The 25,207-nt window shown below is 43.8% G+C and overlaps 1 protein-coding gene across 2 annotated transcripts in view; it reads right to left on the bottom strand.

The window, feature by feature from the left end:
• CGNL1 (cingulin like 1) overlaps nucleotides 1–25,207 on the bottom strand; it is a 170,246-nt gene that overhangs the window by 16,247 nt on the left and 128,792 nt on the right. For both annotated transcript variants that reach the window (XM_027553903.1, XM_027553904.1), the window contains 6 exons: nucleotides 15,900–16,106; nucleotides 14,850–14,954; nucleotides 9,133–9,285; nucleotides 8,050–8,220; nucleotides 3,762–3,923; nucleotides 484–573 (listed from right to left, as the gene is read on the bottom strand). In XM_027553903.1, the coding sequence (XP_027409704.1) occupies nucleotides 484–573; nucleotides 3,762–3,923; nucleotides 8,050–8,220; nucleotides 9,133–9,285; nucleotides 14,850–14,954; nucleotides 15,900–16,106 (888 nt within the window). The remainder of the gene's footprint in view (nucleotides 1–483; nucleotides 574–3,761; nucleotides 3,924–8,049; nucleotides 8,221–9,132; nucleotides 9,286–14,849; nucleotides 14,955–15,899; nucleotides 16,107–25,207) is intronic.

Genomic DNA, 25,207 nt, shown 5'->3' on the forward strand with positions numbered 1-25,207 from the left:
TGAGGAAAGTGTGAACTGTCCCTGGCTCAGGTATCCATGCAACTCCTGCCAATTGAAAACTACAAAAATCACTCACTTGAATGGCACTGTTACCATGCTATGAATGCCTCACAGATGTATGCACTAACTCACTGGCAAAATTCTTGAAGGAACAGACTGCATCGTATCATTTACTTCCAATGGCACTAATACAGTGGTGGCCACCAAATTTCATACAATTGCTGGCTGAACTCATGAGTCTTCGAGCCTCAGCTCTAAAAGCACTTTGCCTGTTGTGACTAAGAGACTGTTTTCCATAGCCACTCTGGAAACTTTCATTCTACACACTTTATGGTATATATTTCACCTCCCTTGTAGTGGCTCGCACCATCTTCCGTCATTTCCGTAAGCCATGGACTTGCTCCCCCTCCACCAGCCAAATCCTCAGGGTTAACCTCTCACATTTCCTTATGATCCACACAGCACTCAGCAACAGAACAGTACCTGTTCCCTGCTCCGGGTGATCCTCTCAGACAGCAAATCCGAGTTGTTTCTTTCTTCTTCCAGCTCCATCTCCAGTTGAGACACCTTGTCCTGAGAAAGAAGTTACAAACACAGCCTTCCTAACTTGCACTGACCAAGTTTTTAGGAGCAAGGACTGCCCCGCCTTGCACAATACCACAGGTACATGAGAGCTGAGCACCATGAATTAGAGTTTGGCAAAATGATGTTTCTTTTTCTCATACTGTGCAAAGTACATCTTTTAAAACCTGTTTTATTGCTTTTATAACATAATTGTGCATCTAGAAAACACATAAAAGGAGAAAAAAATTGCCCCACTGAGGATATTTTATATTTCCTTCAAGCCTTTTTTTTCCTCTATGAATCGGTAATTTTACAAAGATCTACCTAAGCCTAACAAGCATATGTTACCTGTTTAAAGACAACGTGGAAACCAGGATACCATCCAAGGCACTCTTCTCGAACTACTGTAAACTCAGGACAATGTTCTCTTTTTTCCCTTAATTGTGAGTTTATTTCCAAGCTAATTTCCAGTTCTCTAGCTTATTACCAAAATATCCAACAACTTTCTCTGGGACATCTTTGAGACAATGCCAGAAACCCTGAATGTATCAGGACAATGTTCTTCCTCTCTCCTGCTCAGGGTTTCCAAGACCTTCACAGGAATAGAGTCTGAAGCAGGCTTTCGCATCTGCCTTTTCCTTCTAGGAATCTCATAAAGGCTGGTGTAGTCCCCAGGTCCTCAGCAGAGTAACATAAAGACAGTGTTGGCCCATTCTGCTAAGCCACCCATCATACAAAAAATAGTTATTTCTGTCTTCCTTGCAGGCTCCTAATTTAACATCACTGAACATTAGGAGAAAAGCACTTCAAATTAGCTTTGTATACAAAAAAAAAAAAGAGGCTTCAAACACAAACCGCCCCACTAGAATGGGAGGCTATGGGGTTGGTCCATGCATTTCTCCTGTCACCAAGCAGTGTGCCATACATCCAGATTAAGTCAGAGCCATGGGGCAGGCACACTAAAAGCAATCAGCATTTTCAGTTTTAATGGGAGCCTGCAGCATCTGTACATAAATATTGTCTCTGCGATTGTCAAAGTTGGCTGACGAGCCTCCGTGTGCACCAAAAATAAAACTCACTGAACTCTTGTGAATGACTCAATGTCTGTGAATGCCTCCTCTGTTGTGAACAAAACCTACAGAGAACCCAAAGACCTGTCTCCCAGGAGAAAACAGGCACCTGAGTTTCTGAGTTTACAGGCTCATTAATGAGAGAGCTCTTGAGTCTAAGAATTAATCTATCAAGTGCTAGTGAAGGAATAAGCAAGATATTAGTCATGGCAAGACAATCTTGCCAGCGGCCTCTTAGGGGAGGAAGCACCCTCTGGTGTGCCTCATTGGTGGGGTCTTGAGAGCTGTTCATTCATGCTTAATGGAAAAACAGCTAAAATACTGCACAGGGGCAAATGAAGCTTAGCTATGCCACTGCTTCTAAACCTTGAGTTAGTACACGGAATATGTTTTTTATAGTCAGAATATTCTAGAAGGAGACAACCTGATGACTCAATGGTTGACTAAAAGCACCTCTTCACAGGGTACTCTCCCTGCCTACAATTCATACTATACAGAACCCAGCAGGAGACTTCAGGGGATCAGGCCACAGGTCATTACACCAAAGGTTTTCACATCACTGCCTGATGAAGCTTTAGCTTGTTTTTAACCAGATTGTTTGAGCCGCAGAATAATCACTTCCTAGTTACCTGGGTTGAGTTACCTGGGTTTAGTTTGCCTAAAATGACCTCCCCTAATGAGATTAGAACCAGGACACTGGGAAAATATATTGCAATCTTGAAAAAAAAACAAAAAAGATAAAACCATAACCAAGTAATTCTAAGCCTCCAAAAGGGCTGATCTAATAAAATCTTTAATGGTTGAAACATCACTTCCTAGATATAAACTGCTACTAAGTCCCCTGGAGGTTTAAAAGTTATTTCTATTTATTTGCAAAGTAGAATCAGGAATTCCATAGCTTTTAAATTCCAGCTATCTCTTCCTGGCCTTGAGCACTGTCTGACTTTTATCAAAACCTTGACAATGTTAACTTTTTCCATAGGTCTGAGGCTGATTTTTAAGTGTTTCTTTTCCTCTCTAAATTCCACTGGGATGTGGGCTGTGTATGGGAGTAGGTGGTGGATGTTTCTGGTTTGGGTTTGGGGTGGGGTTTCTGGTTTGGGGTAGGTTTTGTTCTTGTAAATTCATTTTGTAAATTAAGCGGGACTGATGTTAAATTTCTCCCTGTCTTTCTTGGTAGAATGTTCAAATTTGGATGCTATTACTCACATTTTTCTAGTGTGTTGTGTTTTCATCTTGTAAACAGATCACCCCAGCTGAGCACTTTCTGATAGACTGTCCTGGACTATGAATACATGGTTATCCAAGAGTGACCTGAGCCAGTCTGCACTGTCCTGGACTATGAATACATGGTTATCCAAGAGTGGCCTGAGCCAGTCTGCACTGTCCTGGACTATGAATACATGGTTATCCAAGAGTGGCCTGAGCCAGTCTGCACTGTCCTGGACTATGAATACACGGTTATCCAAGAGTGGCCTGAGCCAGTCTGCTGCTTGTTTTGGCACAGCTGGACCCTCTGTAAGAAAACGCGCCAGAATCTGGGGAACAAAAGCGGAACATGTGGGTGTCCCTAGGTGTTGGGCGGTTTGGACCCAAGGCATGGCTGAGCCCCTCCGTATTCACAGCAGCCTTGTCTCCTTTGCAGTTGGAAGTACTACCCAAAGCAACAAACTATCTGTTGTGCCCTATCTATGTGCCCTTCTGAAAACTCATCTAATCTCCTCTGGATGATTTTGCTTCCTCTTCAAGACAATGATGAGACTACAATAAATGATTTCCATCATTCCTTCCAGCACTGACATCTTATGAATCTATGAACTACCTGGCTTCTTCTTCAAATCAAGAAGTGACTTTAGGGACTTTCCTGGTGGTCCAGTGGTTAAGAATCTGCTTGGGCTTGATCCCTGGTCAGGAAACTAAAATACCACATGCCCATGTGCTGACGAAAAGCCCACAAGCCACAGTGAAGACCCCGCACAGCAAAAGAAAGAAATGACTTTACAAACATCTAACTGTGCAAGAGAATAAAAAACCAAAGACTTTCCCAAAGGCTGAGGTGTGCGCAAAAAGGCTGCTGCTTCCCTTCTGTCCCACACACGTCTCCCCAGACCCCGGCTGCCCACAAACCTCCATCTGCTTGACGAGTCGGCCTCGGTCATCCTTGAGGTGACTCTTCGCCTCCAGCTCGTACTCCAGGTCCTTGAGTGTCTGCTCTAGAAGCTGCCTTTTCGTGAGCGCTTCTTCCTGAGCTCTCTGGTAGTCCCGTAACTCTTCCTCCATCAGGCGCATCTAGAATGAGGAGATACGGGGGTGTTTATCTGGGCACATAGGAGCACAGAGCTCTCATGAGTGCGCAGGCTGACCCCGGAGAGGATATAGCAGCTCCCGCTATGCTGGAGGTCAGAAAACCCTGAGCAAGCACCACCTCCCTCTCGGCCTCAGTTTCCTCTTTTGTAAAAAGAAGACTTGAGGACTTCCCTGGTTTGCAGGGGTTGTGGGTTTGATCCCTGGTCAGGAAGCTAAGATCCCACATGCCTCCTGGCCAAAAAAAAAAATCAAAAACAAAACATAAAACAGAAGCAATACTGTAACAAATTTAGTATAAAGACTTTAAAAATGGTCCACATCCTCCCTCAACACAAATCGTTTAAAAAGGAAGCCACTTTCCAGCTACAGAGAAAAACCCCATTGGGTTATAAATTCAATCCAGTAGATGTTGGTCAGCATTATATAAAATGGAAAAAAATATCAGAGTAGTACAAGCAAACATTGTTTTCTGAAACATTTCTACTAGATACTAATACATTTGTATGGATGCATGCATTACTGTGTTACAAGGCAAGACATCTTTCTTAAGGCAGGTCACGGTCAAAGATATTTGAAAGCCCCTGAACTAAGTTAGCACCTCCCAGAGCATAATCTTGCTCACCTGTAATAGGTTCCTCTCAACAGAGGTTTAAAGTGAGGGGAAAATAAACGCTAAAATCATGACTCCAAAGCATCCTGCAGGCACAAAATCTATTACTATAAACAAATTAAGAGAAAACCACTGGTTTCTAAAAGAATATGGTCAGTTGTCATAATTTACAGTGTTTTGTTCCTCCACAAGGTGGCACTGAACTGACAGCTTTGAAGAAAGTGTAAGAGACAACGAGCTTGATTCCCAAGAGTTGCCGTGTTTTCCACTCCTCTGAACTCTCCCCAAAGGGACTAGGCACCTCAGCACACAATAGGTATTCCTTAAACATCTCTGTGGACTGATCCGGTGAAGGCTGTCTGTTTCTTTCTCAGTGTCCCTCCTGGAGGTGGTTCAGGATAACAGGTGGAAAACACAGTCTCAGCAACAGACTATATGGGTTAATTTCCTTTATGATAGCAAATGGCAAACTCCAGTAAAGAGTAACAGCTTTGGGGCTTCCCTGGTGGTCCAGTGGTTAAGAGTCCACCTTGCAATGTAGAGGACACCGGTTCGATCTCTGGTCTGGGAGTATTCCACATGGCATGGAGCAACTAAGTCCATGAGCCACAACTACTAAGCCTGCGCTCTACAGTCTGCAAGCCACAATTCCTGAAGCCCTCACATTGCAGCTGCTGAAGCCAAGCAGAGCAATGAAGACACAGCACTGCCCAAAACACATAAATAAAATTATTTTTAAAACCACACTTTGCTGAGAGGCTAGTATGCAATTAAATATTAAAAAGGAAAAGAAATACCAGCCTTTGGGAGTGGTTTTCACAGAAAAGTGGGGAAGCCTCAGAGACAACCTTTTTGGGGACCCAACAGGTTAGACTAGTTTAGGAAGCCCAGAGGGAAGACTAGGAACTGTGTTTGCCTCCTGGAGGCTAAAAGGAACACCCGACATTTCTGCAAGAACAGCACAGTCTTGACGAAGACATCTCCTGATAAAGACTAGGCTGGCGTCAGTGGGGACTGAGTGACAACACAAAATGAAAATCCTTCCATGGAAAAAGGATGATGAGACATTCTTTGGATACAGAGATGCTCCAGGACATGAAAAAAAACTCTCCAAATAAGAAAGTCTTTAAAAAATCTTCTGTGCTTCAGTGTCCTGATTTACAATATTGTGATAAATATATCAATAAACCTACCTTAACGAGCTGTCCTGAGACTCAAATGAGGTCATACCCCACCCAAAGTACGGGGGTTTTACAGTCAGACTGATAGGTAATGGTACAGCTCACATTTCCTTCTTGGTATCCTTTCCAACATCCAGCCCGTTTCTGCCTTCTGATGCCCTCAGTCCCTAACATCCACCAAGAGCTCTACCATAACCGAGAGTATCCAAGAAGGACATGCACAATACAGTTAGCAGTACAATGTCTGGAATCATGAAGTAGACAAATAACTTCTGAACCTACCAGTGCTAACTTTAAAAGTAATTAAAAACTGCCCTTGGCGAAGTGGGATTTAGAAAATAAATGCAACAGTGAACTCTAGTCTTAATTCTCTAAAGATGACCTTCATCAGAACTTTTCTAGCTCCATGTCAAAGGTAAAAAAGGTAAAAGGCCTGTTTCTCTCATAGCGAACAAGGCAGTATTACAGCACTCAAGTGCAAAGACCCTTGCAGTTTTTTGTTATTGAGAGCTTTAACTAAGTACAGCCAAAATGGGATGGAAGGTGGTGAACAGAGGTGAGTTTTTTTAAGAATCCCATGTGATCCTGGCTTATTAATTCACTTTTGTTTCAAACAACTCCATGACTCCAGCACCCTTAGGGTGGTTTCTGACTGTAGTTTCCTTCTAGAAGGAGGAGGTGCCTGTTTCTGCCATTCAAATGGAAACACTGTCTCACAAGGATAGACCAGTGAGAATATCAAGGAAGTACAGTCTTTGTTTTCATCTTAAGGAATTCTTTTTTGAATTACTGCCCTTTTACAAACAACACTGATCTCCATCTGGCCCTAACTAATCTCTCTGAATCTGTTTCCTTATCTAACTAGAGGGTCTCTAAGGTTCCTTCCAATCTGAAGATTTTAGCACCATAACCATTATACAAAAATCAAAGGGAAGCACTGGACAAGGGTCACTGTGACACGGATTTTCTGAAATCAAAGCAGCTTACAAATAGTTGTTGGTATTCTCGCAAATATCTGAATCCTCTCACCCAGTTGCTATGAAAATGATTGTTTTTCAATGCCAAAGAGAACTGTGCTATCAATACGCTAATTTCAGTTCTTACTAGAAGTCCTGTGTCCTGAGACCCTAAACCAGAGGAGATCTGTTATCAGGCTCCTTTCAGAAGTGTAGAAGTCTGCAATAAATATCCATTGTTCTTTCACACAGTTTCAGCACTGACTCATGAATGACCTTTCTTTGATCATCAAAGATAATAAAAGTTTGTTTTTTAAAGAAAAATTTGTTTTCCGATGGAATCTTAGTGCTCTTGGTACTGCTTATGAAAAACAAAAGAAAAAGCAAGCTTTAGAATTATAACAAAAACTAGTATTAGTGTTCAGTATACACAGATCCTTTGCCATATAGTCTCACATGTTACCTCATTTAATTATTAAATCATTATTATTTTGTATACTTTTAAGATGTAGAAACAGATGCTCAGAAAACTGGAGTAACTTGCTCAAGGTCATCTAGCTGGCAGGAGGCAGAGTAGAAATCAGCTTACATGGTACTGGCATTTTAGAGCCTTCAGCTTTCCATTAAAATAATCAAAAACATTCCCTTTATTATTCACAATTCTTCAGAAGTCAAGACTTAAGGGAGCTAACATTTGGGTTACTTTGCTCTATTATTCTTAAATATAAAACCAAGAATACACTTTACTACTTTCAGTACTCATAAATTCCTGAAGATTTCTGTCTCCATTATTGTTGTTCTGAAACTCTTATCCACCACTCCTACTGCAATGAAAGTCCATGTAATTTTAAGCCAATGGCGGAAAAAAAAAAAACAAAAAAAACGGATTACTTTAATCTTTGTTCTAGGATTAAATTAAAACATTACCACATATGAATCATTTAGACACAGCTGGGCACACCACTGCTGCTCCATAAACAGCCGCTAAGCTTTTTTAGGCAGAATATCTTGGCTTAATCACACAAACTAAAGTTGTGTCAACTTCACGTCAGAGGCCCTGAGTCCTCTGTATCTTAGAATGCCATCTGCCCTGATGCAACCATCCTGAGAATCAAGCTCAAATGCTGTCTTAAGAATCTACCCCAGTGGGAATTCCCTGGCAGTCCACTGGTTAGAGCTCTGTGCTTCCAGTGTAGGGGGCACAAGTTCAATCCCCTGTCAGAGAACGAAGATCAAACATGCTGTGTGGCAAGGCAGCAGGAAAAAAGAAAACAAGAATCTAACCCAGCCTCTCCTGGAAGAGTTTCAAAGCAGATTCTGAACACGGGTAAACCAGAACTGCGCTGGTCGGCCATTATTACCTCATCCTGCAACTTCATTGCAGTCAGACGGGACTTTTCTGCCTCTAGAGTTTTCTCCTTCAACTGTCTTTGCATCTCCGCAAGTTCCCTGCGATTTTTCTCCTTGTATTCATCCAGTTGGTTCTGGAGCTCCAGCGTTGATGTGCGGGACACCTCGACAATGTCGGCCATCTGGAGAAGTGACACAGGTGTGAACCCCACCCCACCACCCACCCCCGGCCCCCGCCATGAGGCTCCATCTGGAGCCTGGGAGTTAGGCTTGCACCCCATCGCCACACATCTCCTCTTCTCTCCTGTGTAGCCCCCCAAAGTCTACAGATCATGGTCTGCCCAGATTAGTCACCTCTAACGTGGAAGTTGTGTGGCGACCTGAATAGGCCTATCTGTGGAGCTAGATTCTGGGTCCTGGGTCCTATTCTCGCTCTGCCACTTACCAGCTATACAATTGGGGCATTACTTGCCCTCTCTGGGCCTCTGCAATGTGCTCATTAAAAACACTGAAGCCATAATCTATACCTTGGCAGGACTGTTGTCAAAATTAAAATGATGCAGACAGAATTCTACTTAGATATGAATGAGCCGGTAAACTGACTGACGCAGAGCAGATGTCAGAAACTGGCCAGCGTTCAGGGAAGCTTCTAGAACATGGGGAGTCCATTTTGGCTCTGTGCCTTTCCCCTTCTGGATGTTTTAGGGTAGAGGGGAGCAGAGAAGCCACGACTACTGGGCTTTAAAACTGCCTTTCACGCTCCTGGACAAGAAAGGTGGAGCAAGCACATCGATTACACACAAAGGCAGAGGTTCTGACTGAGGTACCATCTGCGACATCTGCACTGACAATGCCAGGCTTCTCTGGGTAAGGGATGAGAGGAACTGAGCCCAGGGTCCAGGGGGCATTCTCTAAACCAGTTTCTCGTAACTGGAATTATCAACAGGCCTGAAGAGCTGCTTCAGGGGATCTGCAAATCCCAGACACATTTGTGCTGAGACATACTGCAGATCTGCTCAGCTCTGTCAGGCCCTCCAGCATGGTGGGGGGTGAAGGGGCTGGGCCCCATGCCCTGCCCAACTCCTGCCCCTTACCTCCTTCTGCAGTTTCTCAATGGTCTTGTCAAGATGCCATCGCTCATTCTCCATTTCATTTTTCAGTCTCCTTAACTGCTCCTTCTGCTCGGCCTCGTCTTTGAGCCTCTCAGACAACTGCTTCTGTTCCTGGGTGGCCCGGCTCAGATTTCTCTGCAGATGGCAAGGAGAGGACAGTCCTGTCACCTACCTGCCAGGGCAGCTGCAGGGACGGGTGGCAAAGGGAGTTTCACAGCCACACCACAAAGCAATCAGACCTGCTACATCACTGATAAGGATCCAAATAAAGCCATTACAGAGACACGAGGATATTGTCAGCTCTGAAACTTAGGGACCAAAATGGAGGCTGACCTCACCAAAAACACAGGCAGGAATGAAGGGGCAGATGAAGGATGCATTACAGAAATACAGAAAACGGCCAAGGCTGCTGGGGATGGTGATTCAGGATAGTATCCAAAAACCTGGCAGAGCTCATGCTCAAAAACCACGGGGAAGTTATACAGTAGACTAACTTCGACCCATGCGGCATTCACATCCTGTGACATACAGCATTGCACCTAATGTTCTAGCATTGTCTCTGCTATGTGGATGGTTCTTACAATAGCTAAAAATCAAACTATAAGGAAAGAGAAATTGTCCCATGGGCCAAGATTCCACTTGGGTTAGGGGGAGTTATAATCAACAATCCCTGAGATGGACTCACACACAGAAGAGAAGCAATCTGGCAATCTACGGGCTGAGGAGCCTGCTGGACAAGAGGTATGGAATAGAAGACACACTCATTAGGAAAAAGACAGATGTATGGTTACTTAGTGAATCACACCAAATACTAGTAGGTCTTACAAAATGTAACATCTTGGGTGCAATATTTCCCCTGGGTTCCTCTGAGGCTCTCATCTCACAACATTATACAGACTGATGTCCTTTATGTAAAAAAAAAAAAAAAAGAACATGTAATTCTAAAAGAAAGAAAAAATCCTAAGGTATCTTAGGAACACTATAGTAGCTTCTTTAAATGGCTAAGAATGAAGGGCTGTGGCATAAGGATATCATGAAGGGGCACAGCTCAGAATAGCGGAGCGTAACCCAAACACAGCTAGATCAGAAAAATGGCATCAGGCATTGAGGGCTGAACGTGAGTTAGTACAGGTACTGTTTGGGACCTACTCAAGTCTTGTGTCCCTGCAGAGGCTGTATAAGGACAATGGTTATATTTGTACAGTGCTTAACAGGTTACAAGCTGCAGTCACATGCAGTAACTCAGGCATTTTGAAATCACAAAGCACTTCAGGCGCTTCTGGTTTGCAAAGCTTTGGAACAGATCCACTGGCCAGCCACACGGCCTAGGGCCAAAAAGCCACCTGTGGAGGACTGTGCTCAGAGAAACAAGCCAGCACAGCCAGGCCACTGCAGTTAATTGCTGCAAGGAACCAACGTCAAAAAAAGCAGTTGGGGAGAGCAGATGGAAGGAGAAAGGGAGTCAGAAGTTCAGTGGGGGGCAATGAGCAGGACTGAGAGCCACCACGGTCAGCGTGGCACACACCCGACAGAGGGTCAACCCTGGGACTCGTGTTTGTGGTTGATTTAGTGCGTCGAGAGCAAGGGGCAGCACACAGGACAAGCTAAGTGAGGCATGGTTCCACTGTGTGGGAGCAAACTCTCAGGAACAGGTATCTCAGAATGGCAATTTTTGGAAAGCAACAAATATAGAGGGATACCAGCTTCCCTGGTGGCTCTGTGGTAAAGAGTCCGCCTGCCAATGCAGGAGACGCGGGTTCAATCCCTGGGTCAGGAACATCCCCTGGCGAAGGGAATGGCAACCCACTCCAGTGTTCTTGCCTGGAGAATTCCATGGACAGAGAAACCTGGAGGGCTACAGTCCATGAAGCTGTAAAAGAGTCAAATATGACTTAGTAACTAAACCACCACTCACAGAGGGACATCATCGCCTTCCCGTAGAACTGCCAGGATACAACTCAACCCCTACCCCTACAGATCCCCCAGCCTCTCTTTCTTCCTTTTGGATTCCAAATCTCAGGGGCTCCAGGCCAAAAGACAAGCCAGCCTCGACTCCATTCAACTCCCACATGGTGAAAGCTCTTCTGCTTTACCTTTGGCTCAGGATGGGTTCCGCTACCAACACCCCCTTCCCTGGCCCAGGCTCTGCTCTCCTGTGCTACTAAAGACTCCTGAGACTCAAACAATCTGAGCTGGGCTTGACCAACACACCCTGTCCCAACCTTAACACATACACATTTGCCTAGAAAAATAATTTTGCTAAATCATTTTTTAAATATTTCTTGCATGCTTGCCTCTATTGCATGGCAGTAAGATCTATAAAGGCAAGGAACAGATTTTTTATCTGAGTATGTCTCATAGTCCAGATTCACTATTAGGCACAGGATAAAAAATCTCTGTGGCTGCAAATTAACACCTATCCCCAAAAGTGATCTAAAGATTTCTTATATCAGAATCACCAAGCAAGGGTGGTGGACTCCTTATGTAAAATACAGAATCTAGCCCTTTCTGATGGAATCACAATTTTTCTTAGAGTGGAGCCCACACATTTGCATTTGAAAGTTTCACCCAGATAATTCTGATATACTCAAAAGTTTAGAAATGCTGTTCAAACAATGCTCTGCCTCTTCGGAGATTCAAGACATAGGTTCTAATAAGTCACTGCTGAGAAAATATGTCCCAGATTCACATGAAAAACAGCAAACTTGGCAACTTTGCATTTAGGAGTTAGGTGTGAAATGCTCTATAGCTACAGTGACTGCATTTCCAAGACCAGCCATACAAGTCTCTTGACCAACACTGGGACAAAATTTGAGGAAAATCTGTCAGAGTGGAGAATCCAGAACACAAGGCTGGTAGACATACAGTGAGTGCCCTTGAGCTTGGGGACCATTATCTCAGTAGATGCAAAGCCTTTTACTGTATGGCTGAGCAAGGCCTCCATCAGTCCGTATTAACAATAACTATGTGGCAGGTGAGCAGAGGGGCTTGAGGGAATGGGAGGCTTGATCAGAAAGAACTGGATCTCAGAGCCCTTGACATATGTTAACCGCGGACTGTGACAAGCGTGGCGGCTTTCTTCTTCTGTGGTCTCAGTACACAGAAGTCTGCTAGGGTGGGAGGTACAGGCAAACAGAACATATATTATCAACAGAACATATATCATCACCCTTCCCTGAAGAAAAGAACTATGGCCCCCTCGTCTGCAGAAGCCATTTCTCAAGGTAATCAGAGACATCTTTGCCATGAACACAGTTTAAACAGGTCTACACAGCAGCCTAATCCTCAACCAAGTGGTTGGGCTGAAGTAAACCAAGAATGGTACCCCCTTTGAACTCCTGCTCTGTCTGACTGAGCCAGAATGAACCAGACCTAAGTTCACAAGGTCTTCACCTACAATGGAAAGAAATATATTTATCATGCATGAAGATGCAGCAGATTGTTAATGACACAAAAATTTTGAAATATAAAATGCTTATGTGGGAAAAAGAAAAAAAAAGTTACTCTCTCCTCTTCCTCTAAGGGTTAAGTTCCCTTTTGATTGTCAGTTTTGGGAGAGGCATGCAGAATGAACTAAAGGAATGACTGTTTGGTCCCCAAATTGAGAAAAAGCAAAGTAGTTTTGAGTGATGGTGTGTTTTACATAGCACTACTTTTGAAACAAGATAATTCAGATAATGATGGTGAGACTGCCGGACCCTCTTAAAATTCCTGCAGGATTATGTTGCCAGTGGTTAGCACAGCCACATGCTGCCTGAAGCAGTCTCACCATCTCAACACCACTGGGAAAACAGGCCTGAACAAAAGTAACACGTCAGGGATAATTCTGAAGGCAGGAATGGAGATCCGGAGGTAGAGGCCAGCAGGGATCACATTAAGATCTTTAGACCTTGAGGCCATCATCTGTTCTCTCCACTGAATTAGCTGTGAGCTGCAGATTCACAGCTGGTGAACCACCTCCTTCTGTGTGAAAGTTTCTGGTTTGATCAAAGGATGATAAAGACAGAGCCTGTAACAGCTTTACCAAGTGCCTGGTGTGGATGTGACACAAAACTGCAGATTTTTGCCCCCACAGAATACAAATGTTTTTCCTCTCTTTCTGTCCCCAAGAAGCTCAGAGATGTAAACCCTGCACTTTGACTGCTGGGTTGTAGCCACCACAAGCCTTAAACAGCTGCATAGGGCAACCGCCGTTCACACAAAATCTGCCAAAAAAGAGTTAATAACAAAGATCTAGATTAATAAAGAAAGAAAAAGAAATCCAAAGCTAAGACACCAAAATGAAGAAAATACAGGACTTTACTGCATGCAAGAACAAGGTCTCTGTCCGAAGCCAAAGAGAAGGTGCAGATCTGGGGGTGAGGGCTCCTGAGCTGTGGCTGACCTGAGTGAACCCCGGTACACATTCCTCTAGCCCTGAGGAGATGATGCTGTATATGAAAGGAAAGCTGCAATTAGGCATTTACAAATTTGAATCCTGACTCAGCCCCTGACATTTTTCATGTGCCCCTGCCTCACCCTCCCTTACAGACACACAAATCCCAAGGAAACACTTTAACAGACTCCTCTAAGACAGCTGCTCAAAATAACTGGCTTTTACCTCCTCAGAAACTCACCTGAGGGATGCCTGATGCTGCTGGTCCTTTAAAATTCCAGAGCAGGTAGAAGGAAGGACATACCTGGATCACACTGAGGTCACTGTGCAAAGTCTATTCAGAACCTCAGTGCAGACTTTGTTTTTTTTTTTTTTTAAAAAAAGGACATACTTCAATCTTTCTAACCTTCAAATGGGAAAAACTAATTTTCTAAGAATCTGCTGATTTTGAATAGAGATAGCTATCCAGTTTCAAGGAAAGGACTTCCTCGGGCTTCGTTTAATAGCCCTCTTGAAGGACTGTGCTCTGAGGCATCTATTTGCCCAGAGGAGAGAGGAAATCGGCTTCTGCCACAGAGCCACTCCACAGTGCCCTGGGGACTGATTCTGTTGGCCTTCTCACACAGTTCGTATTTTATCTTTGGAAAGCTGCCAGGCTCTTCCATGTCTGGAGAACTGCTCAGCCCAGAACTCCTGACATATGGGTGCTTCACAGCTGTGGGGATGTCCTGGGCTGTGTAGGATAGGGAGCAGGAGCCCTGGCCTCCACCCACGAGATGCCAGTAGCATCCCCCCATCTGTGGCAACCAACATCTCCAGACATTGCTCCAATGTCCCCCAGGTAAAAACACACCAGTCTAGGGGCTTCCCTGGTGGCTCGATGGTAAAGAATCCGCCTGCCAATGCAGGAGACACAAGTTCGATCCCTAATCCTGGAAGATCCCACATGTCACAGAGCAACTAAGCTCTATGATCCACAACTATTGAGCCTGCTGTCTAGAGCCCAGGAGCCACAACTACTGAAGCCCATGAGCCCTAGAGCCCAGGCTCCGCGACAAGAGAAGCCACTGCAATGACAAGACATAACTCGAGAGCAGCCCCTGCTCACCACAACTAGAGAACGGCCCACTCAGCAACAAAGACCCAGCAGCCAAAAATAAATAAATAAATGAATAAAAAGAACCACTGGCTTATATAGACAGTCGGAAGTCAATGAAGGTTATTACGGAAGGAGCAGCCTGGAAGGACAGGACCAGTGGCGATCTGGACATGTCCCTCCTTCTCGTGCTTCCTCTGTGGGGGGATAAGGACCCTCAGTGTTTACCTGAGCCTCTTCCAGCTCAGTCTGCAGGGCTCTTTTGGCTGACGTGGCTTCTTTCTCTTCCTTTCTTGCATGCAGAAGGGCCTCTTCTAATTGCCGAGTTTCTCCCTACAAAGAAACATGGGGTTAATGCACACTCAGATGGGTGCTGTGCCTACGAAGCTGACTCAGCAGCATGAAAGGCAGGCAGGGTACATCCACAGACATAGCCGGCAGGGACTACGGTCACCATACACATGTCATGGGCCCACAGTAGCACAAAACAGATGTGTGTGCCTGTCTGCAGTGCCATGGTTAACCAGAAATGAACATCCAAACCAGTCATCTGAGATGATCTGCAGGAAAATACAGATATCCACCCTCAGCACAGGAGCGTCAGCAACAACACTGAACGAACTCAAGTATGAATCAACTCAGTACTCAAGCACTGAAAGAACTCAGGCGCACAGTCTGAGAAAAAGCTTTTCAGGGGATTTTCACGGTGACCATTTGGGAAACCTGTTAGAATACACCTCCCATCACATTTCTTTCGTCTCTGTTTATTGTCAGCTGCCATTTCTCGCAGCTATTAGTGCGTGTCTCTTGCTAACGGTCTCCCACTGCTAGAGATCTGGAAAACCAGATAACTGGTTTGGTAAAACTTGTGTGACCTCAAAAACCATCAACCAACTGCTAAAAAAAGAAAAAACAGTCACGAGTGAGAGTGGACCTGATGGTAGGGTTAAGATGCCCTTTTCAGGTGTCTGGAGGCCTCGGCTCAGTGTGAAAAGGCTGAGCACACCTGATGTCTGGGCGAACCAGGACCCCTGTGCCGGCACCTGAGCTCCCCATGCCAACTCCATCAGACTTGTTCCAGGCATCTTCAAAAGCCATCTCCCATTTGTACCACGCATAGAGGAACAAAAGCAATGGTTTACAGAGAGGCAGTCACAGCCACCTTGACTCTTCCTACTTGATTATGATAATAAATCCCTTTCAGCTTCTTAAGTCACTCACACAGGAAAGGAGGATCTGTGGCTGCAAAGCCCAAGTTGGGGGCCCAGAAAGCCTCACCTCGCACTTCTTGAGAGTCTCCTTTGCTTTGGCCTCGTCATCTTGAAGGTCAGCAAGCTGCCTCTGCAGCCTAGCCACAGTGCGCTCCAGCTCTTCCACACTTCCCCGCAGCTTCTCATTCTCCTCCTGCAGAGCCTTTACGCGCATCTCTGCCCCGACCTGGGTTTGCTCTGCGGTACTGCTCCGACTGGCCAGGACCTCGACGTTCTGGTAAAGACATGGAACAGGTGAGCATGGGAGCCACAGTCAAGGCCCAGCCCCCAGCTTCAAGGATGGCTGACATTTCTTAAAACCCACTACGTTCCGGGCACCATGCTAAGCCAGGGATCAGCATCCTACAGCCTACAGGTCCAGCCTACCACCTGTTATTGAAACTAAAGTGTCAAGACTTCCCTGGTGGTCCAGTGGTTAAGACTCTATGGTTCTAATGCAGGGGACGCGGGTTCGATGCCTGGTTGGGGAACTAAGATTCTACATGCGACAGAGCAACTAACTAAGCCCATGCTGCAACTGCTGAGCATGTGCCCCCTGGAGCCAGAGCACTGCAACCTGAGAAAGCTCGTGCACTGCAACAAAGATCCTGCATGCTACAACTAAGAACCAATGCAGCCAAATACACAAATAAAATTTTAAAATAAAGCAAGCATTACTGGAACTCTGCAACATCCATTTGGGGACATACTATCTATGGCCACTTTTGTGGTATAACAGCTGTGTCAGGACTTGGGGCCACAGTTTAAAATATTTATTATCTAGCTGTTTACAGAAAAGTTTTGCTGAACCATGCCAGTGTCCTTGACGTGAAATTTCAACCTTTCAACAACTCTAGGAGGTGGTTACTATTCTCTCTTTCTTGGCTTCACTGGTCTTCGTTGTGTGCGGGCTTTCTCTAGTTGTGGCAAGTGGGGGCTACTTTCTAGCTGGGCTGAGCAGGCTTCTCATTGCAGTGGCTTCTGTTGTGCAGAGCACAGACTCTAGAGAATGTGGGCTTCAGAAATTTTGGCTTATGGGCTTAGCTGCCCCACAGCATGTGGAATCTTCCCAGACCAGAGGTCAAACCCATGTCTCCTGCATTAGCAGGCAGATTCTTAACCAACGGACCACCAGGAAAGCCCAAGTGGTTATTACTCTTCTTAAAGACAAAGAAACTGGCACTTGGGTAGACTGAGGAACTTCTCGAAGTTCATGTAGGAGGAAATGTATTCAAGCAGAACAAATCCAGAACCTAGTCTTATAACCACCAATGAGTTCGCTTTCCTGATTCCTAATCATGTACAGCTCTTGATAAAGGGCAATTTCTGCTTGTAAGTTTTTTTTAATGTCTAACATAAAATGGAAATTAAAATATGCTTAAATTATGATATAGTTCCTTGTGCAAACTCTAGGTAGTCTCATCTGAAAATGAGAATGTGCAGCACACAATCCATAACTGAAAGGAATGGCAACAATTACAGAATGATTACTGTTAATTTCAGATATCACATGGGCTTTTATTTTTTGGCTCAGCATCTTAAAAGTCATACATCCTGGAGTGTGAAGTCAAGTGGGCCTTAGAAAGCATTACTATGAACAAAGCTAGTGGAGATGATGGAATTCCAGCTGAGCTATTTCAAATCCTAAAAGATAACGCTGTTAAAGTGCTACACTCAACATGTCAGCAAATTTGGGACACTCAACATTGGTCACAAGACTGGAAAAGGCCAATTTTCATTCCTATCCCAAAGAAGGGCAGTGCCAAAGAATGTTCAAACTACTGGACAATTGTGCTCATTTCGCATGCTAGTAAGGTTATGTTCAAAATCCTTCAAGTTAGGCTTCAACAGGACATGAATCGAGACCCTGTTGATGTACAAGCTGGGTTTAGAAAAGGCAGAGGAACCAGAGATTAAATTGCCAACATTCACTGAATCACAGAAAAGGCAAGGGAATTCCAGAAAAGTATCTACTTCCATTTCATTGACTACACTGAAGCCTTTAACTGTGTGGATCACAGCAAACTGTGGAGACTTCTTCAAGAGATGGGAATACCAGATCACCTTACCTGCCTCTTGAAAAACCTGTATGCAGGTCAAGAAGCAACAGTTAGATTCAGACATGGAACAACAGACTGATTCAAAATTGGGAAAGGAGAATGAGAAGGCTATACACTGTCGCCCCGGTTATTTAACTTCTATGCAGAGTATAGTATGTGAAATGCCAAGCTGGATGACTCACAAGCTGGAATCAAGACTGCCAGGAGAAATAGCAACAACCTCAGATATGCAGACGATATTACTCTAATGGCAGAAAGTGAAGAGGAACTAAAGAGCCTCTTGATAAGGGTGAAAGAGGAGAGTGAAAGGGCTGGCTTGAAACTCAACATTAAAAAAAAACAACTGAGGTCATGACACCCACTCCCATCACTTCATGGCAAACAGAAGGGAAAAAGTAGAAGCAGTGACAGATTTCATTTTCTTGGTCTCCAAAATCACTGCAGACAGTTACTGAAGCCATGCAATTAAAAAATGCTTGCTCCTAGGAAAGAAAGCTATGACAATCCTAGATAGCTTAATAAAAAGCAGAGACATCACTTTGCCACAAAGGTCCATATAGTCAAAGCTATGGTCTTCCAGTAGTCATGTATGGATGTGAGAGTTGAACCATAAAGAAGACTGGGCAACGAAGAATCGATGCTTTCAAATTGTGGTGCTGGAGAAGACTCTTAAGAGTCCCTTGGACTGCAAGGAGATCAAACCAGTCAATCTTAAAGAAAATCAACCCTGAATACTCACTGGAAGAACTGATGCTGAAGCTGTGTTCCAATACTTTGGCCACTTGATGCAAAGAGCTGACACATTGGAAGAGACCCTGAGGCTGGGAAAGACTGAGGGCAAGAGGAGAAGGGAGCGACAGTTGGATGGTATCACTGACTCAATGGACATGAGTTTGAGCAAACTCTGGGAGATAGTGAAGGACAGGAAGTGCTGCAGTTCATGGGGTTGCAAAGAGCTGGACAAGACTTAGCCACTGAACAGCAACAGCCCTAACTTTCCCATCAAGAGATAAGAGACTACAAAGATACAGTTAGCAAGTGGTGCTCGCGTAAGGATAAACGTGTAGTTCAACGGCATAAAACTAAGAGTCTAAAATCAACCCGTCCACTGATTCTCAACAAGCCAAGCCAAATGCAAAAGAATGAAGATCCCTTCCTTACACCACACATAAAAATTAACTCAAAATGGATCATATACCTAAATGTAAGATCTAAAACTATAAATCTCTTCTAAAACAACACTGGAGTAAATATCATGAGCTTGAATTATGTAAGGCTTCTAAGATACAATACCAAAACACAAGTAATAAAAAAAACAAAGAAAATAGATAAATCAGATCTTATCAAAATCAAAACCTTTCATGGTAGTAACAAGAAGGTGAAAAGATAATCCACAATAAGAGAAAAAACATTTACAAATCATATATCTGATAAACAACTCATATTTAAAATCCATAAAGAAATCTTCAATTCAATAAAAAGACAACCCAATTTTTTTAATGACCAAAGGATCTGAACAGACATCTTTCAAAGACTCTCTATATATATCTATTCCATATATATATATATGAAAGAAAAAATGAAAGTTAGTCACACAGTCATGTCCAACTCTGCAATCCTATAGACTGCAGTCTGCCTGTCTCCTCTGTCCATGGAATTCTCCAGGCAATAATACTGGAGTGGGTTGCCATTTCCTTCTTCATGGGATCTTCCCAACTCGAGGATAGAACCTTTTCCCCGTTTAAGAAAAGAAATGTATTTTTAAATGCTTAGTGGGAAGGCATAGACTGAGTTCTGGTTTACTGATATAACTCTGAAGAAAACTTCAATTTGCTAGCATAAATTTTCACTCCACTCTCAGGCTTCTAAACAGTTCCTGAAGTCCAACAAGTGCATGAGAAGATCCTCAATATCATTAGTTTTTAGGGAAATGCAAATCAAAACCATAATGAGTCACTTCACACCCACTAGGATGGCAATAATCAAAGTGTCAGATAATAGGGACTTCCCTGGTGATATAGTGGTTAAGACTCTCTGCTTCCAATGCACAGGGAGGGAATTCAATGCCTAGTTGGGGAACTAAGATCCTACATGTCATACTCTGAGGCTAAAAATAAATAAAATTGTGTTTTGTTTTTTTTGTTTTTTTTTAAAGATAATAGCTAATGGTAGGGAGGATAAAGAGAAATCAGAACCCTCATATGATGGTGGTGAGAATGCAAAATGGTGTGGCCACTTTGGAAAACAGTTTCAAAAAATGCTCAAAATTTTAAAGGGTTATCATAAAGTGAGTTCATTCAGTCGTGTCCAACTCTTTGCGACCCCATGGACTATACCCCACCAGGCTCCTCCATCCATGGAATTTTCTAGGCAAGAGTACTGGAGCGGGTTGCAATTTCCTTCTCCAGGGGATCTTCTCAATCCGGGGATCAAACCCTGGTCTCCCGCATTGCGGGCAGACGCTTTACCGTCTGAACCACCAGGGAATCCAACAATTCCACTCCTATATATATATACCTAAGAGAAATGAAAACATATGGCCACATAAAAACTTGTGCAAAAACTCCAGAATAGTATTGTTCATTGTAGCCAAAATGTGGAAAGAACCTAAATATTCCTCAACTGGTGACCATGACCATGACCACATGTGTTCACTCAATCACGGCCAACTTTTTGCAACCCCATGGACTATAGCCCATCAGGCTCCTCTGTCCGTGGAATTTTCCAGGCAAGAATATTGGTTAGGGTTGCTTCTCCACGGGATTTTCCTGACCCAGGATCGAACCCATGTCTCTTGAGTCTCCTACATTGGCAGGCAGTTCTTTACCAGCTGAGCCATGGTCTGTCCATATGATGGAATATTATTTAGTCCTAAAAAAGGAATAAAGTACTTATACATACTACAACATGGATGGAATGTGAAAACATGCTAAGTCAAAGAAGTCATTCATAAAAGGCCACATATTAACATTTATATAAAATGTCCATAATAGGCAATTACATAGAGATGGAAAAATAAATTAGTGGTTGCCTAGGCCTGCAAGGAGGTCCAGCCAGTCCATTCTGAAGGAGATCAGTCCTGGGATTTCTTTGGAAGGAATGATGCTAAAGCTGAAACTCCAGTACTTTGTCCACTTCATGTGAAGAGTTGACTCATTGGAAAAGACTCTGATGCTGGGAGAGATTGGGGGCAGGAGGAGAAGGGGACAACAGAGGATGAGATGGCTGGATGGCATCACTGACTCGATGGACGTGAGTCTGAGTGAACTCCAGGAGTTGGTGATGGACAGGGAGGCCTGGCGTGCTGCAATTCATGGGGTCGCAAAGAGTCGGACACGACTGACCGACTGAACTGAACTGAGGCCTGAGAGAAATAAGAAGACTGGGAGATGACACCTAAAGGCTACAGGATTTGGAATTAAAATATACACCCTATATAAAACAAATAACCAATAGGGACATACTATACAACACAGGTAACTATACGAAATATTTTTAACAACCTATAATGGAAAAGAATATAAAATAGAATATAACTGAATCACTGTGCTGTACACCTGAAACTAACACAACGTTGTAAAAACACTAATTCAGCAAACATTTTTAAAAGCCATGACATGGTGCATAGGAAGTTAAATACTATATAGCATATGATTCCATATACTATTTAAAAATAATATATATATCACACACATATATATATATAGTTTGTTTTTTTAAAGTATAGGGTTTTGTTTTGGGGTGATGAAAATGTTCTAAAATTATAATGATGATTATAGAACTCTGTAAACATGCTAAAACCCACTGGTTTTGCAGTTTAAATAGTCAAATTGTATGCTAAGTGTCTCAATACAGCTGATTTTCAAAAAGAGGAAAACCAGGATGAAGGAAACCTAGAGGCTGAGTCAGACAGAGGGGATGGAGGATCTGAGGTCTGCTGAGGTATCAGTGAGAACAAGAGACTAAAGATCTTTGCCTCAATTTTCTGGTAAAGGCAAGAACACGGACATGTGCAGTCAGTGATCTTCCATTCCCTCAGAAATCTCAGGAAGAGCAAGGATACTGAAAACCAGACCTGGTTTAAGCTGGATTGGGGCGTATCTGGCACCCTGACATGCTAGATAAAGGACCCTATGCTGTACTTTGATGTTTAGATTTCGGCCTTTCCTCTGTTTGAAAGCTTCGGGACACATCCTGAGTCCATTCATCCATCTTGGGAGGATGGACCAGGAACAGGTTATCACTCGGCATCTGGCGGCAGGGTCTGCCCCAATCCCAACTTTCACATTCACAGGCTGAGTGTGACTCTACAGGAGCATGTATGTGTTGAGGTGCTTTGTCCTGTTCTGACCATTTGTAAAATGATAATGTGTTTTGCTTTACATCTCCGTAGTGTGACAAACCACATTATGTATACAAATAAATTTAACTTACACCTCCCTTGGCAAGACTTTTCACAGCCGCTCCCCTGTTCCTGCCCCCACCCTACCACCACACCGCCAGTCCACGATTTCATATAAAGTCCACAGGATAAGACTGCTTTTCCTGAAACCAAACCTAATTCACTTATAGCAGTGCTGGAATCTGAAAGAATAAAAATCATATCCCTTTATTCAAGGCAAGTCCTACATGCAAGTTCTTCTCCATGATTTCCCAGCAAAGAGATTCCAAAAGCTCCTCTAACTCTGGGAACTCTCATCTATGCAGATCTTTTCCAAACACTTCAGTCCGGATCTCACGACTATGTCAGAGGAGGAGAACTCTCCCAGGACCTGAGTCAGTAAAGATCTACTTTGACAGGTCACTGGGGACAAACAATGCTGACCTCACTGGATTAACTAATTGCCAATACTTTGTTTCTGTGATTCTTTGAACTTAAGTGTCGGATGTCACAGCAAAAGCAGGGAGGATGTTCCATTGTGTGCGTGCGCTCAGTTGTGTCTGACCCTTTTGCAATCCCATAGATTGTAGTCCACCAAGTCTCCTCTGTCCACAGAATTTTCCAGACAAGAATACTGGAGTAGGTTGCCATTTCCTCCTCCAAGGGATGTTCCCAAACCAGGGATTGAACTCACATCTCTTGCACACAGTTCATAACGATTCATTTAGCTACATCATATGCTCTATGTAATATCTATTTGTAAAAAAGATCACATGGATTTGTCTTTTAATATCTTACCCATTATTCATTCTGACAAGGTGTAAGAAATAGTTAACAAATATCAATTCTAATTCCACTCCAAAAGGTTGGAAACACGACACTAGGTCATCACCACAAAGGCAAAAATAGCAGATGTTCTCTTGTTTTTCAAGGTTGGACCATTCCTTAAAACTGCCTGGGAGCATTTCTTCACCTATCAGGCGGCCAAGGTCAAAAGGTCAGAGAACGCAGTGTGTGGTGGTGTAAGGAGCAGGCTCCCTCATCCACAGCTGCTGGGGCTAGAAACTGGGATGAGCTCCTGGAGGGTGACTCAGCAGCATCCATCAGGAATATAACGTACCTTTGATTTGACCCAGCAACTTCTCTTCTAGCACTTACCCTACAGGTGTGTAAAATGACATATAAACAGGATTATCAATAGCAGCACTATAATACTGACAGATTGAAAATAACTAAATGCCAATCAATCAGGCATTTGTTATACAAGTTACACCAGCTCAATGATATCCTGTGCAGGTGGGGGAAAAAAAAAGGTGGCGGAGTGGGGGGAGGAAATAAGATTACACGAGGAAAATACAATACACAGACTCGTATGTGTGGTGTGCTTCCGGCTGTATAAAGAAGACTCCTGAGAGTCCCTTGGACTGCAAGAAGATCAAACCAGCCAACTCTAAGGAAATCAATCCTGAATATTCATTGGAAGGACAGATGTTAAAGATGAAGCTCCAATACTCTGGCCACCTGATGTGAAGAGCCAACTCACTGGAAAAGACCCTGATGCTGAGAAAGATTGAGGGCAGGAAAGGGGGCAATGGAGGATGAGATGGTTGGATGGCATCACCAACTCAATGGACATGAGTTAATGGACATGGACACATGGATACTGACAAACTCTGAGAGACAGTGAAAGACAGGGAAGCCTGGCGAGCTGCAGTTCATGGGGTCACAAGAAGTCAGCCACGACTTAGCTACTGAACAAAAAAAATAAATAAGGGGTAAATATGTATTTACTGGGTTACACAAGAAACTGGTGACTCTGGCTAGCTGTAAAGAAGGGAACTGGGGCTATGAAAAAAGGCAGAGAGACGTAACCCATTGCAAACCCTCTCATAACTTTTAAATTGTGAACTATGGAAATTCAAGAAATACTTTTAAATGTTTAAATAAAAATAATTTTTGTTGAAAAGACTAACAATGGCCATAGGCACTTGGAGGACAAGCACCTCCGCAGTCCAGTTCTCACCTCCTCCGGCCTCTAGAAAACCCTCTCCCAGCAAATTCTCAGATACCTCCAGCCCATGAAAGATTGCGGAGCAGGAGCCGGGGAGCAGCTGTACAAACAGAGCAGAGTGCCAACTCTCCCACGCTGGTTTACATAGTTAAGAAATTCCTTTTCACCACATATAGCTGGGAGAGTGGAAAAGGCCCACATGGCCCAGGACTTGCACTTACATGAGTGCTTCTCCAAATTTTCCACCCCAGCAACCCCAGGGCAGAGAAGTCCAACCTGGGGTGATGAGAGACACCTGAGGGATGCAGAGAACTGTGTCTAAGGTGTGGGTTTCTCCATCCAAAATGCACGGGCAGTATGCAATCGACACTGTGACTTTCATTCTACTTCATGTCTCTTTATATTGAGACACTGTGTTCTTGGTGTTCCAGGAAGACAGGCCACTTCTCGCCTGTAGCCGTGGCAAGCACTCTCCCCACCCAGCACACATACACATATCTCAGTCTGAATAACACAGACATAAATCACCTCAAGAATGCAATGCTCAGTTTTAACTCTAAAAATGTGCATCTAGGAGTGTACAAGATGGAGCTGCGGTTTCGGCAGTGAGTCGACCAGATTAGACTCAAATCCAGGCTGTCTCTCTTCCTGGGCCCTTTTACTGGGTCTGGCCTCCTAGAGGCTTAGTTTCCTCATTTGTAAAAGAGGGAAGAGGTTACCTACCTACACTATTGTAAGTAGCTAGTAAAACTAAGCAATGGCTCCTGTGGCTGCCAAGATGCAAACCAAGCCAACAAAACCCACATTTATTTCTCACAAGTTCAGGACTTTGTCCAGCTGACCTACTGTGGTTCTAAATCAAACCCGGCTTCAGACTATAACTT

The sequence above is a fragment of the Bos indicus x Bos taurus genome, chromosome 10 (genome assembly GCF_003369695.1).
Source record: "Bos indicus x Bos taurus breed Angus x Brahman F1 hybrid chromosome 10, Bos_hybrid_MaternalHap_v2.0, whole genome shotgun sequence".
NCBI classification, from domain to species: Eukaryota; Metazoa; Chordata; class Mammalia; order Artiodactyla; family Bovidae; genus Bos; species Bos indicus x Bos taurus.